The sequence below is a fragment of the Neoarthrinium moseri genome (assembly GCF_022829205.1).
Source record: "Neoarthrinium moseri strain CBS 164.80 chromosome Unknown scaffold1_Wmoseri_CBS_16480, whole genome shotgun sequence".
NCBI lineage: Eukaryota > Fungi > Ascomycota > Sordariomycetes > Amphisphaeriales > Apiosporaceae > Neoarthrinium > Neoarthrinium moseri.
This window is the reverse complement of record NW_026055115.1, coordinates 1,718,606-1,732,191: the sequence shown is the minus strand read 5'-3', so window position 1 is coordinate 1,732,191 and position 13,586 is coordinate 1,718,606. Positions and strand designations below refer to the sequence as shown.

The following is a 13,586-nucleotide window of genomic DNA, read 5'->3' as shown; positions in this document are numbered from 1 at the left end:
CTGGGCCTCTGTAATCTCTAAGTACTGTACAAGAGTGGTGGTACAAGTGATTAATAATGATACATGACTGAACGTGGCCGCATTCTGGCTCGTGAAATGCGCCTCCCTGCAGTCGAAGCTCGGTTTTTCGTCGTTTGTTGTCCTCGTCGTAGCTTTGTAGAATTGTTCTCATATCATCACCGCCTCCGCGCACTGCTCGGCGTCCAGGCCTCGGGCTGCCAGGTCTCGCTCGGCCCACTGGCTCTCTTCCACGGATCATCCTTCACCTCGGTGGTCTTGCCCTCCTTCGCCCCCGGCGCTGTGTCTGCCGGTGTCCCCGTCGCCGCCCTCGGCGTGTCTCTCTGACCTTCCTCCGCCATGACCTTCCCGCGCATGTCGCCGGTATCCAGCGCCGGGGCGGGCTGCTGCTGTTGCCGCTGGAGCTGCTCGCGCTCGGCGGCGGGGATGTCCATGACGCGCGGCTTGGCCTCCCAGCGGGCGTCGGCCTCGGCGGCCAGCAGGCGGGTGCGCTCGCGGCGGGCCAGGTCGGCGGCCTGCTCGCCCAGCGACGGCGCGTCCTCGCGCTGGTGCCGCAGCCACTGGTGCCACTGCGGCGGCACCTTGACCTCGCTCAGATGCGTGCTGCGCGGGTACTGCACGATGCGGCGCCAGCGCAGGGCGGCGTCGGGCGTCGAGGGGTCGGGCCGCTGGTCCAGGAAGGTCCAGTACGTGTTGCCGCGGAGGTCGAGGCCTGCGGGGAGGGAAGGGGGGAATGTTAGCAATAGTCGGTTGTAGGCTTCGGTCGCGAGTTGGTGGTGATGTATGGCTGTCTGGGAAAACGTACCGACGAGAAAGCGCTTCCGCCACGGCAGCCGCAGCATCTTCCAGCGGTACCATGCCCGCTTGACGGGGCCGATCTGGGGGCCTAGGCTGGACATTGTGTGTGGTTTTGTCCCCGGGGCAATGTGGAGGGAACCTTTCCAGCAATGCCGACGTACGGAGCTTTTCGCCTGGCGTATACCGGGAGTATAGTAAATAATTATTTTAGCACCGCCACAGGAAGCTGTCGCTAAACTTGGGCCCTGGTCGTCATTGTGGACCCGAGTCAAGTGCGCCACAGCGGTTCTTCATAGTCTACTGTGTTTAGCGGACCCGGCCAGCCACCGCAGATTTGGGGGTCAAAAAGTGATCCAAATGGCATTGGGCAAGGCTAAGTTAGTGGGGTCTACCCGGAGGGGGAGGAGGGACAACAGCGACTGGGACTGGGAGGGAGAGGCGGGGGCCATGGGGGCCGCCCTTGGGCCTCCTGGCAACTTGGGCTGGCCCCCCCTGCCTGTCAAATCTCCAGCAGGGCAGCAGGGCAGCAGGGCAGCAGGGCAGAGCAGGGTGTCAATCAAGGCCCTTCGGCGCAATCCAACCTGGAACGCTCTCGATCTGGACCTTGTTTATGCGCCCGTCATGTTGGATGAGGCTTTCTTAATTTCGCACACTTACTTTCGACCTGCTCTACACGCCCGACTGCAGACTGTTTTGGCCTGCCAGAGCCAGGAAAATCCCCACAGCGCGTCAGGCTTCAGCGACCCGGCTGCTGTGTCATTGGCGTCCGCGGCCCGAATAAGCGCACCAGCCTCACCCTCTGACCTCATCCCGCCATTCCTTCCAACGCTGCACTCTCTCCCCCCGACTCGACTGCGCCGAAACCGACACGGACTGGACGGCCTCGGAGCCGCGAACCTACAGCCAACTTGTCCAGCGCTCTGTTGCCGACTTGTCTGTACTTGCATATATCAGAGCATAATACCCCGCGGTACTGTTATATCGCATTGTTCTAGTCGTTTGCGCCGTCGTTGCCGCCCAACATGGCTTCGGTATCGTCCTTGGATAAGGACTTGCGCAAGATGCGCCACGACAAGTATACGCCCGCCGCCGCCAACGAGGCACGCTCGTGGATTGAAGGCATACTGGGCGAGCGCCTCTCGGGCAGCGATCTCCTCGAGGGGCTCAAGGACGGAGTCGCTCTGTGCAAGTATGTCTGACCCTGGTGCGCCCGCGCATATCTGATCCGCGCATGCTAACAAGAGCCGCGCTGCAGACTCATCAACCTGGCCGTCGGACCCCCGGGTGTCAAATTCAAGCAGTCGGCCATGCCCTTTGTACAGATGGAGAACATCTCACATTTCCTGCGCGCCTGCCAATCGCCGCCTCTGAACCTACAGGAGCACGACATGTTTCTGACCGTGGACCTCTACGAGCAGAAGGACCCTACGCAAGTCCTCCAGTGTCTCGGCGCATTCTCCCGCGCTGCCCAGAAAGTCAACCCTTCACACTTCCCATCGTCGATAGGGCCCAAATCGCGCGGCGCTGTCCTGTCGCCGCAAAGCACCGGCCCCTCGCCCAACCGTACCCGAGGCATGTCCAATGTCTCCAACACCTCGTCCATCTACGGCAACCGCCCAACCCTCGCATCTACCAAGACCGGCGACTCGGGCTCGGGACGATGGAGCCCTACGAAGAGCCCCACTAAAAGCCCGACCGGAGAACGTGTGGGGTCACCGGGCGTGAGCAGCTGGAGCAGGCGGAACGACGAGGGGGTTACGAGCCCGGCGTGGAACATTGCCCAGTATGGCTACATGGGCGGTGCGTCGCAGGGCAACCTCGGTATCGCCTTTGGCGGGCGTCGACAGATCACTAGCGCCGGTCCGCACGTGCCCAACATGGCCGAGAAGGAGCGCCGCCGGAAAGAGCAGGAGGCCGAAGCCGAGCGCCAGCGTCTCCAGATGGAAGAGGAAGAGCGCATCCGCAAGGCAGAGCTCGAGGCTGAGGAGGAACGCATGCGACTCGAGGAGGAGAGACGTTGGGAGGAAGAAACCCGACGACAGCGCGAGGAGGAACAGCGCAAAGCCGACGAAGAGAAACGCCGCTGGGAGGAGGAAGAGCGCCAGTGGAGGCTGACGAACGAGAAGCGGCGCCAAGAGGAGGAGGAAGCGGAGGCACGGCTGGCAGAGGAGCGAAAGAAGGCGCGCGCGAGGAGCAATTCCCAGCTCCAGGGCCAGTTCTTGAGTCAGTACCAGGCGGAACAAGGGATCGCGCCTCAGAAGTCTGGAGGTGGATATACGAGCCGTGTGCAGGAGCTGGAGCATGAGCTAGAGCTTGCACGCCAGCGAGAGCGCGAGTACGAAGAGGAGCGGGATCGCCGGGGCCGTGGCGATGCGAAGAGCCGAGCCCGCTCTCGAAGCAGGCCGAAGCTGCCCAGCCGGCCACCGAGCAGACAGGACTCTTGGTCCCGCGATGAACGTGAGGTCCTCAAAACCCAGTGGGATCGTCACCAGGAGCAGATCGGTACTTCGGCTCCCGCTGCCAACTTCCCAGCGCGGCCACTTCCGGATCCCAGAGCTAGCTCACCGTTAAAACCTCAGCGTACCGGCGAATCACCCGCACTGCCCCTGAGGCCCCAGCGTACTGGTGAACTCCCAGCGTTGCCCGTGAAACCCCAACGAACGGGCGACGCACCGCCACTGCCTCTGAAACCGCAGCGAACGGGCGAGGCTAGACCCCTTCCCGTGCCTGAGAAGCCTAGGAACCTACCTACAGGCGGTTACGGTGCAAAACCTGCCAAGTCGCCTGGGCCTTTTGGTGCGTCTAACTCACGGCCGTTGCCAACCCCGTCTCCGGCAAGTAGGACCGACCGCTTCCTGGCTTCTAACCCGGCTCCCGCTCCCCCTGCCAACAAACCGACGTATTCGCGCGAGCTGGGTGCCACGGCGGAGCAAGACGCTGAGGACCGGCGGCGGATGCAGTCCCAGACCAAGACCAAGGCCGGCGGCTGGGCCGGCAAGTCCCTCCTGGAGCGCGAGATGGAGATGGAGCGCCAGCGCCAGCAGGAGTGGGAGGAGGCCCAGAAGGAGACGGCCCAGGCCGTGCGCGCGGGCGACGGCGTCGACGGCATCGGTGGCGGCGTGGGCGGCCGCTGGGACGTCGGCCAGTGGAGCGGCTACACGGGCGGCGACAGCCAGAACAAGGGCAGCGCCGGCATCGGCGCCGGCCGGAGGCAGATCGTCGGCCCGCGCCCGTTGCCCGGGAGGCCGTGAGGGTCTAGAGTCTACGGCCTAAGGTCTGAGGTTTGAGGGTGTACCGTGGCGCAGACGCTTCGGTTGGGTATGATATGATATAACAGCGCGACGCAGTACGATAGATAATATTCGCGGTAGAGATTGAAAAAAGTTTAGCCATAATGCCCTACATTTTCATTCCGCCATTCCGCCACGTTCATGTAAGCACGCTCTCTCGAAATGTTTTGGTATGTAGCAAGCCCAACTTGCTTGCTGCAACCCCATCTAGAAAGATGTGTTGATGTTTGTATCAACCTCATTCTTTGAGACTACAGGGTGAGGTGCCCAGAATTATTACATAACACTTTCCATTCCTGTCCTCTGGAACCATGCCTCGATCTTTGGAGGATACAGGCTTAAATCTGACTGGTATGGCATCAGTATTATCATGCCAGCAGATTATATACTTGCGAGGGGTTATGTCCCTGACCTTCCAGGCAAAGCTCGCTTCACCCACTTACACGGCTAGGGCAGAGTTAGATTTGGTAACACTTGCTTGGCTGGCTGGTTACGGCGTGTCGCTGCTCAAGCTTCTTCTAACGCAATGGTTAGGAAGCATCGCCAGGTTCACTCGTCCGCCCGCTTGGTGACATCACTTGATACGGTGAGGTTGTGATGCGATGCTTGACCAGGGAGTTGATCCTAGCACTACTTGGGGTGGGTTCGCCAAAATTAGAAGCAATCGAGGCCCACAGCACCTAAGAGCTGTGGAGCCCGATCTGATCCACCCCAGTTGGCCATCATAGGGCTACAATTGCACATTGCATAGAGTACTTAACTGGGCGAGCTTGTCGATCGTTGTGGAATCCGTTCTTCCTTCTCGGTCCCGGATTTCCTGCCTAGTAACTCGTACATCGCCAATTGCTAACATTGCCCAGCTTCGTCGCCAGTCAAGCACAATGATGACGTTTGACTGGGTCGCAGTGAGGCTCAACCATTCCTTAGGCAACCTGGAGGATGAGTGCATTCTAGTCGCTCCATCACTGGGGGACCATATAGGATGTGATCAGCCCAGCGCATTGAGTCTGCGACTGCGCCAGTAGCTGTATAGGCTGTGTATAGAGCTATCCTCTTGCGTATACTGGTCGCGGTGTGGGTCGCTGGCGTTGATCCACGGTCTTCCTATGGTTCAAGCCTTGTTTATCAAAACATCCCCGAATTAGAAACGACAATAGAAGTGGCGTCGATTATATAATGAGAAGAAGAGTGCCATCACGCAGACTAAATGCTATTGACACCATTAACACCCGTTATTCCTTCTTACTTTACCTGCATCGGCACCTTTGAACCTACGTACCCTGACAAAGACCTAGCACCTTGCCAGGCCATCAACACCTAAAATGAAGCTATCAGCCGCCGCCATTGTCTTTGCGACCCTCGGTTACGTGTCTGCCGCCGCCGTGTCAGTTCGGGATGAAAAGATCGACCTCCAGCGCGACTATGACAAGGAAACTCAAGATCTGAAGAACCGCGGCCTCTGCCGCAAATACGAAGGAAGAGACGAGCCGAGCTACTCCAAGTTCACCGACTTGTGCGAGCCAAAGTGCGGCGACGCCAAGAAGATCGTGGACGAGACCCACAAGACCTACAGCGTCACCTGCGCGGTCACGGGCACCACCACACAGCCAACCTTCCCCGATCCCGAGGGCAAGAGGTACAAGCTGGGCCAGTGCTTCTGCAACCTGCCCATCGTGAACTGGGTCGGCGAGAACTTCGTGGCCTCGCTGCCCGCCATCGGCCAGGTGACGTGCGCCGTGTGGAAGGAGGCGGCCAAGGACGCCGCCTCGCTCCTGACGGGCGTGGGCGGCGTCGGCGCGGCCAAGACGGGCATCCAGGCCCTGATCAAGGTCGCCAAGATGCTGGCGAGCCAGGGCAAGAGCGCCAGCAACTTCGAGGAGTACGTCAAGAAGCACGTGGCCGCGGGCGATGCCTGCAGCTTCGACTTCAAGAAGATGTTTGAAGATGCCAAGAAGGTCTCGGACGAGGCGCTTGCCAATGTTGGTGGTGCTTGAAGCTTGGACGATCAAGCCATTAAGCTGGCGTTCGAGGCTACATTCTATGGCCCCAGGAATCATCTTTTTGTTGCAAGAGTTTTTCCCCTTCGGTTTGCGGAAGGAGTGGGAGTTCTAGGAGTTATTTAAAAGTGACATTGTAGTTTAATTATATCCAATCGAGTATATGTTCTTTAGTGGCAAACGCGTTACAGTTCAACTAGGATGTCAACTTGGGATTTAGGGTGCAATTTGATTCATGCCTTACCTTATGTGCCATGACTGTATGGGACTGTTGTCGCACAAGTTGTACAATTATATCTATCGCCTGCATACTGAAGTTCGATGCTTGGCATCGAGTCACCTAGAAATGGAAGCGCCATTACCCACTTTGTGGTCTAAAAATAGAGTATATGAAAGCGGGACACCAATAGTTACATGGGTAGGATGGATAGGCATCCATCACTTCCTCGTTACACAGAACACAAAGCTGCTATAACCCAGCATATCTACATCCTAGCTATTCACGGACGTCACGCCAGAGGCCACAAATTGTGTCTAACCCTACAATGACTTCCGACTATAGGCCCTCTTCTTTGTTGGAGGGCAACATTCGCTTGCTTCGGCTGATCAGGACAAGGATGCCCCAATTCAATGCAAGCTCTTCGACTACCCTTTGCTCGAGCGAGACGAGGGTTCTCATCTATATGAGGCTTTGTCTTATGCGTGGGGATCATCAAACAAGCCTCAATGCATCTGGATAGGCAACTACAAGGTGCCTGTCACGGCAAGCCTCCACTCGGCGCTACGCCATATGCGGGATCGCTACTTGGAGCGCATCCTGTGGGCAGATGCTATCTGCATCGACCAAATCAACGCAGAAGAGCTCAACAAACAGGTCGAAATAATGGCCATGATCTATGCCAAAAGCGGCTCGAGTAATCATTTGGTTGGGAGATGTAACGGTGGCGCTCGATGACGTACGGGTTGTTTCTGACAGCAATATGCTACATATGAACAGATTGACTATACCGAAGTCAAGAATGCAAGCCATTAGCGCGCTGCTTCGGCGACCATGATTCGAGCGGATCTGGGTAGGATATCAGCCGCTCAGCGGGACACGAAAATATTACTGACAACAGAATGAATCCAGATCCTTCAAGAAGTTGCCGCAGCTCGGCACGTGCTGGAAAGTGTGGCTCGGCGTACATCGCAGGACACGCATTCTGCTCCGGCCTGAACGAGTTGAAGGACTCATATGCAGACGGGCTTAGTCTCATTACAACTCTCACTTACCTCATGCAGGGTGCAGTATTTCGGTCCAAGCAAGCTACTGGCCACCTAAAAGGGTGTACCTTGGCGGTCCGTCCTTTAGCGGAATTAATCGACAAGTTCCATACCCGCAAGGCTACAGTTCGCCGGGATAAGGCGTTCGCCCTATTTGGCATGAGATTAGATAATCCTGGGGAAGGTGCCATGATGCCTGATTACAACGTCTCATGGGAAGACCTTTTCTCGCAATTGTCTAAGTCTTTGTTGACCAGACATAGCAACATCACCACAAGGAAAGATCGGGAGATTGCTGTGATCGTGAGCAGGGGCTATGTCCTTGGCCACGTCAACTCCATAGATGACCAAACTTACATAGGCAATAGTTGCCGAGTCGTTAGAGTGCGAGCCCCATGGAATTCTAAGTCCGGAACGAAGAAAGGGGCATATGATTTTACTGTGGAAGCCCTTACTGTGGAGTCGACAGCAGGAGCGATCCTCGAGGGCGATATCGTCTGTCTTATAGAGGGAGCGTCGAAGCCAATGATAATCAGGCTGTGGCGGGGACGACTGGTCATTGTCCGGATTTCAATCAACATTATGAAGGGCGAAGTGGATTACAAACGCCTCATAAACGACTCATGGGTGTTTCTAATCTTGCCACGAGAATTCCTGCTTATTTGGGACTGGGAATTGCCAACGAGAGATGTGGAAGAGAAGGTTAACTACAAAAGTCTTGTGAATATAGATGAGGCACATCACTCATCTCAGTTGGCATTAATATTATTTGATTCAGGAAAGTACTGCGATGCAGAGGAAGAATTCCAAGATGCATGGGAAGCATTCAAAGACAGAAAAGGGGGGGGGGGGGGGTGCGCCTATATGTTCATTGAGCGCTGAGCAGGCTGGGTATCACGCGGTACAGAACGGTTCGGCATAACAACGCATTCGTTTCATATATATTAAGCAACTGGAAAGATTATACAGGCAGTCCAGTCATACATTTGATGCTGGCTGCTTGATGCTCCAATGAGCCATCTTAATCCGCTTTCTTTGGTTAAGCATGATTTCAAACAGACCACAAAGGGGAAGCGATTATAGTTCAAGGCGATTTAATCAGTGCGATAGCCACGCAGCGCTACGCGCTGCTCCGCCCTTTACAACAGGTGAACATGGTAAAAGGTATACCGGGGTTTATTTTGAAGGCCCCCAGTATATTTATTCTTTCATCTTGTGAGGGAGCTCTTTGGTATATATTTTGCCGACTTGCATCCAAAGTGGTCAAATTGCGAGAGCTCGGCTGAGAGCGCTTAGTCAACCATTTAAAAACGGTCCAAAGTAATCCTTTGGTTCCACCAAGTATCCAGCTGAAGCAACGGCACCTAATGTTCTTGCATGGAAGTCAACTTGGATGTTATGGACCATTTTTATACTTGAAACCATGGCACAGTCTCGCTTATCCAAGAAGTCCCAGAGAGCGGCGAACGGTGTTTCTGGTCATTGGTGGCTGCCGTCGAACCTGGCAGAAAGTTCCAAGAGTCCTCCCAAGCTGTTTTGGATATGCGACGACTGATCACCCGAATGCTCGACCACGTTTCATGAACTCAGAACAAAGTCGCTTACATGCTAGTCATGGGACAAGGAGACAGACAGTGATCAAAAATGGCAAGAATAGCATGCGCCAATTCTTATCGCGAAGTCCTCTCCCGTTTCATCATCTTGCAGTGCTTCAATCGGACAGTATCCAGCTGCCGCCTCCTAATATTCATAGGCCTAATGCCAGCCATCACGTTCATGTTGGCCCACGTGGGCGGCGGTTGTCGTCCTCGGCTTCAAAACCAAGATAAAATCCCCCTCCCGCGGCCGCGGGTCTGCTCTCGCACCAAGCACCCAGCGACCGGCAATGATGGAGCAGACTCTCGGAACGATGCAATGTGTGAGTCATTCGGGTAAAGATACACTCTGTACGCAGAGCGCTGATAATCTGCATCGATGGTAGGAGATTGAAGCGAGAAATAAATTTTTACATCGCTACAAGGTTCAGTTCATCGTGTCGGATTGTGAGGTTGTAGCGAGGCTGCTTGAAGTGAGGCTACTTGAGTCGAGACACCGCGAAGAAGTACTGTAAGCTTGGCAGATTGCCCGTCGGACTGGAATGTCGCGATGAAGGTCCAGCCGGACAAAGTTGCAAAATAGCGCGTATGGCGATGTCCATAGCCAGTCTGGTACCCAACCTACTACTGACTTCAACTTCTACTCAGAAAGGGGGCGGGTGAGTATTCATTTCCTACTTTGGTGTCATGCGACTCATGCGCCAAGGGGGCGACGATGTCGCTCGCGAGTCAACTGCAACAGCGGCGTTTGACGCCGGAGCTTGGACAGAACCAGAGTATTTTCAAGCCCATGACACGGTAGACCTAGTCTAACTTCTGCAACTGGATCTGCGTGATGAGCATTGGATATCGCGGAGCATTGATATGTCTTTTCTAGGTGCCTCCTTGAAGGTATGTCATGAGAACCGGGTATACAAAGTGATGTACTCGACCAAGGCGGTGGATAAAGTAGGGACAAGTCTTTGATACCTGATGGTCCGTGAATATTTTATGGACTATGTGGCCCCAGCGTCCCAAAACTCAACACTTAAAGATGAGCCAGACAATGCCTACGTCCCCATCATAGGCGACCACTCCCGGAGCTTGGATCTACCTAAACGAGTTGGGTTCTCTATACCAGTAGGATTGGAAAAGACTAGGCACAAGTGTAACTACAACCGGTCTCGTCAAATCAAGCTTGTATGTGACCCGAGTGATTTGCTCCTCGGGCATTTCAGCATTGGCCGTGACAAGTTCACCACAGGCAACGGTGGACAGTTGTGGAAGGCATAATTAAACCATTTTTTTTTAATACAGTCCAGATGGCAAGGCCTTGTTATTGTGTAATTAGTCAACATTTCGGTGTGCATAAACCATCATCGTCAGCGAAGTATCTTAGTACATACGTCTTAACCTGATCTTCATGTCTCGATCCGGCGGCATGGCGCCCGCTCCACAGTAGCGCTTATCACCCTTTGCAGCCCTCTTAGAGGCCGACCCATCTGGGTTGGTCCATTCAACAAGCTCAATATCGAAGCGCAGAAGAATAAGAGCAATCGTGGTAAAGACCTCAAACTTGGCCAATTGGCGACCAGGGCAGATGTTTGCACCGCCGCCGAAGGGGAAGTGGGATGTCGGGTGACCAGCCATGGCGTATTTGGGCTTGCGGTGGGTCTTGCCTGCTTCGTCCAGGTCCTCTGTGTATTTGATGTGGCGCTCCGCCCAGAATTCGGATGCAGGATGACCAGTCGCACCCCATGTGACCTCATCATAATATGCCACCATCATTGAGACCTGCAGCAAGGCTCCCTTGGCGATGGTGTTGCCGCTTAGCGTGATGGGATGCTTGACGTCTCGCACGATGTTGAAGTTAATACGCAGCCGCAGTGTTTCAGTCCAAATGGACTGCAGCAACGGCAGCGCCACTAGATTTTGGCTGTCGAGCGTGATCTTCCCCGTCTTGGGATCGTTGGTCGCAACTGTTCGTATTTCTTCTCGCACAGCTTCAAGGAGAGTAGGGTCTTGAATGATCTCCATCAGCATCCATATCGTGGTCGGTATACTATTCGAGGTAAGCCTACTCTTGTCAGCCAAGCATACAAAACGAGTTAAGCGGGTAATGTGTCTCACGCAAAACATAGTGCTCCTAATGTAGCAGCAATCACCTTAGTCCTCCACTTTGTCTCTTTCATCCATATATAGAGCTCCCGGACCGCACGCCCACCGAAACGGGGCTCGCAGTCTGCTTCAGCATCTGTACTCTCCCAGTTGAAATCTCTCGATACGATTTCCAACCACCGCTCTATGGCGGCGACGTAGCGATCATGTGTTTTGGAAGGCTTCGGGTTGAGCCAGCTAGGTAGCCCAAGAACTAGTTGGAAAACTTGTTCGTCGAAATCCCAAAGTCGTTTGATAAAGTCAGGGTTCAACTGCACCAGGCGGGGTCCAAACAATGCACTAACCAACGCCCGAGCGACGTCTTGGCGGCACAAATTTTGAATACTTATGGTGGTCCATTCTCTCGTGGGAAATTGGTCCAAAGACTGGTCTAAGTTGCCATTGAATATCTTTATCAGAGGCTTTATGTACTGCGGCTTGCCGATATACTCGGCGTAAATGTGTTCGTAGTTATACCAGAGCCGTTGACGGAATGGCACACTTTCAGTTCCAGGAATGGGCGTTTTTGTGACACCTGAGTGGTCAGTCTCCCAGCGCCGCACTTCATCGGGTGTCATCTTGTACAATGTCGGTAACGCGTAGCGTGTCATCTGCTCCTGGTTAGTAACCTCATGCACTAGCTCGCGACCGAATACGGCCCTGATGTTTTGCGGCCCAGCAACCAAATACACTGTCTTTGGGCCAAGGTAGAAGCGGATGATGTTTTGGCCTCCTTTGACGGCATTCTGGACGCGGGCCATGAACTTTTCGTTGTTGGACATAAATTGAAGTGTGTTGAACAGTCCTGGTATAGGGTCTCTCAGTGTTTGCGGCGATGCCTTAGCCCCAAAATAAGACAGAAGCAGGGCCAATGCAGCGCATGACGCCAGGAAAATAAGCAGAGACGATAAAGAGGCGCTGGCGTCCCAAGCGGAAGAACTACTCGTGCTTGACGTCCACATGGCGACGATGGAATTATGTGCTTTTAGCTGAATCCGTGAATCTTTAACAGTGATCTATATGAAGAATTTAAAGCCAAGCCAAATTAGAGTCGCTAACTGACACAAATACAAGCACCGTCATGGTTCAAGCAAGAAAAGACACAGGAGCGGAAGTTTGCTGGGAAATGCAGCTGATCGTTACACGACACAGCAATCAGGCAAGTTTGTACCAACAGCAGGATACAGTGTCATCCGACCAGGGTCTGATTGGCAGGGGACGTCGCTGTGCCACAGCTATGTAGTCTTGCCCAATAAGCGCCTCAGGCGGCCTTCAACAAATGTACCTTCTTATGCATAAGTTATTGTTCTATTCAAGGTGAACCCGGACGTTGCATAAACTGGTATCATTATTTGGCCACATCTTTCCATGTAGTACAACCCACTCGAATCAGCCCTATAATCGACCCTTAGCGCATCTGGGCTCCACGAAGCGGTAATCAATGTCATGTAACTGTCAGAGGCTTGCACCATGATTATTATGACCGCCGGCGTACCTTGTTCCCGTTTCCCACCAAGCCCGCTCCATTTGAAACATTACCACCACCTTGTTAGAAGAAGCAATATATCTCAATGTTTTTGTCGTACTTCTCCAGCGCGCAGTATTTTGTCATGCAAATCGGCCATCCCTATTTGCACTATGGCTACGCCTACCGAAATAGTGAACTTGATTTATCGTACGTGGGATGACCGTGGGATCCGTCCAAACTGGCAGTCTGTAAGAGTCGAGCTGATAAGACTTGCACAGTGTAGACCTTTACGGGCCGTTGCCTCCACGGTTGTGGTATGCATGATTCCACTCTCCGCAATCCAAACTCATCGCCATGAAACCATCTCCAACTATATATTACCGCCTCCAGTATTTCATGAGCAGTGAAGTGGTCAACGTTTCTACATGGAATTCTCAAATAGGATAAGACCTTCAATTTTCCTTTAGGTTTAAGTATCATTTCTCCGGAATATGAACGTACGGTCATCCCCAAGGCGACCGACCTACTTCGCGTTGTCCACGGACATCATCATGTGCATAGTGTCTCATACGCGACGGTCGTCGACGTGGCAAATTTCGGACAAGAAAACTTTTCAATCCGGACATAGTCATCGTAAGGCGTCTCACATAAACCGAATTTAATACTTTCTTCGTCTGCCCGGGCTGATACATCGCCACTAGAATTTGCAGTTATCTACAGCTCACTACGCCCGCACTGCGGGAGGCCCACCACGGTGGAGATTAGGGTTCAAGTGATAGCCAGGGATTGCAGGGCTTTCGAGGCCGTGCTCACGTTCAACTACACTTTCAGCACCGAAATTTCACCCTCATAGTTACGCGGCATTGATCCGTCAAGTAGTTTCCCTGGTGGGTAGAGATGAAGTATGGGGTATTGGACTTTCAGGTGCTTTCACTATATGCGTTCATTCACCGGTCTTAGTCTTGTGCAGAAGCAAGAGTCACAATTCAATACTCGTTTTTCAAAATTAAAAGTCTAACAC

The 13,586-nt window shown here is 53.8% G+C and overlaps 4 protein-coding genes across 4 annotated transcripts; 2 read left to right on the top strand and 2 right to left on the bottom strand.

Annotated features, from left to right (window-relative positions):
- Positions 1 to 176: 176 nt before the first annotated feature.
- JN550_000551 (uncharacterized protein) lies at positions 177 to 917 on the bottom strand (the record flags this gene model as incomplete). Its single annotated transcript, XM_049317159.1, has 2 exons — positions 177 to 730; positions 824 to 917. 2 exons carry the CDS (start codon positions 915 to 917, stop codon positions 177 to 179), a joined length of 648 nt encoding a protein of 215 aa, XP_049177840.1.
- Positions 918 to 1,838: 921 nt separating this feature from the next.
- Positions 1,839 to 4,067, top strand: JN550_000550 (uncharacterized protein; the record flags this gene model as incomplete). Its single annotated transcript, XM_049317148.1, has 2 exons — positions 1,839 to 2,005; positions 2,072 to 4,067. 2 exons carry the CDS (start codon positions 1,839 to 1,841, stop codon positions 4,065 to 4,067), a joined length of 2,163 nt encoding a protein of 720 aa, XP_049177839.1.
- Positions 4,068 to 5,428: 1,361 nt separating this feature from the next.
- JN550_000549 (uncharacterized protein) lies at positions 5,429 to 6,100 on the top strand (the record flags this gene model as incomplete). The annotated part of the gene is made up of 1 exon (XM_049317137.1): positions 5,429 to 6,100. The coding sequence occupies one exon, from the start codon at positions 5,429 to 5,431 to the stop codon at positions 6,098 to 6,100; it is 672 nt and encodes a 223-aa protein (XP_049177838.1).
- A 4,235-nt stretch (positions 6,101 to 10,335) lies between these two features.
- On the bottom strand, positions 10,336 to 12,059 carry JN550_000548 (uncharacterized protein; the record flags this gene model as incomplete). The annotated part of the gene is made up of 2 exons (XM_049317126.1): positions 10,336 to 11,017; positions 11,071 to 12,059. The coding sequence occupies 2 exons, from the start codon at positions 12,057 to 12,059 to the stop codon at positions 10,336 to 10,338; spliced, it is 1,671 nt and encodes a 556-aa protein (XP_049177837.1).
- Positions 12,060 to 13,586: the final 1,527 nt, after the last annotated feature.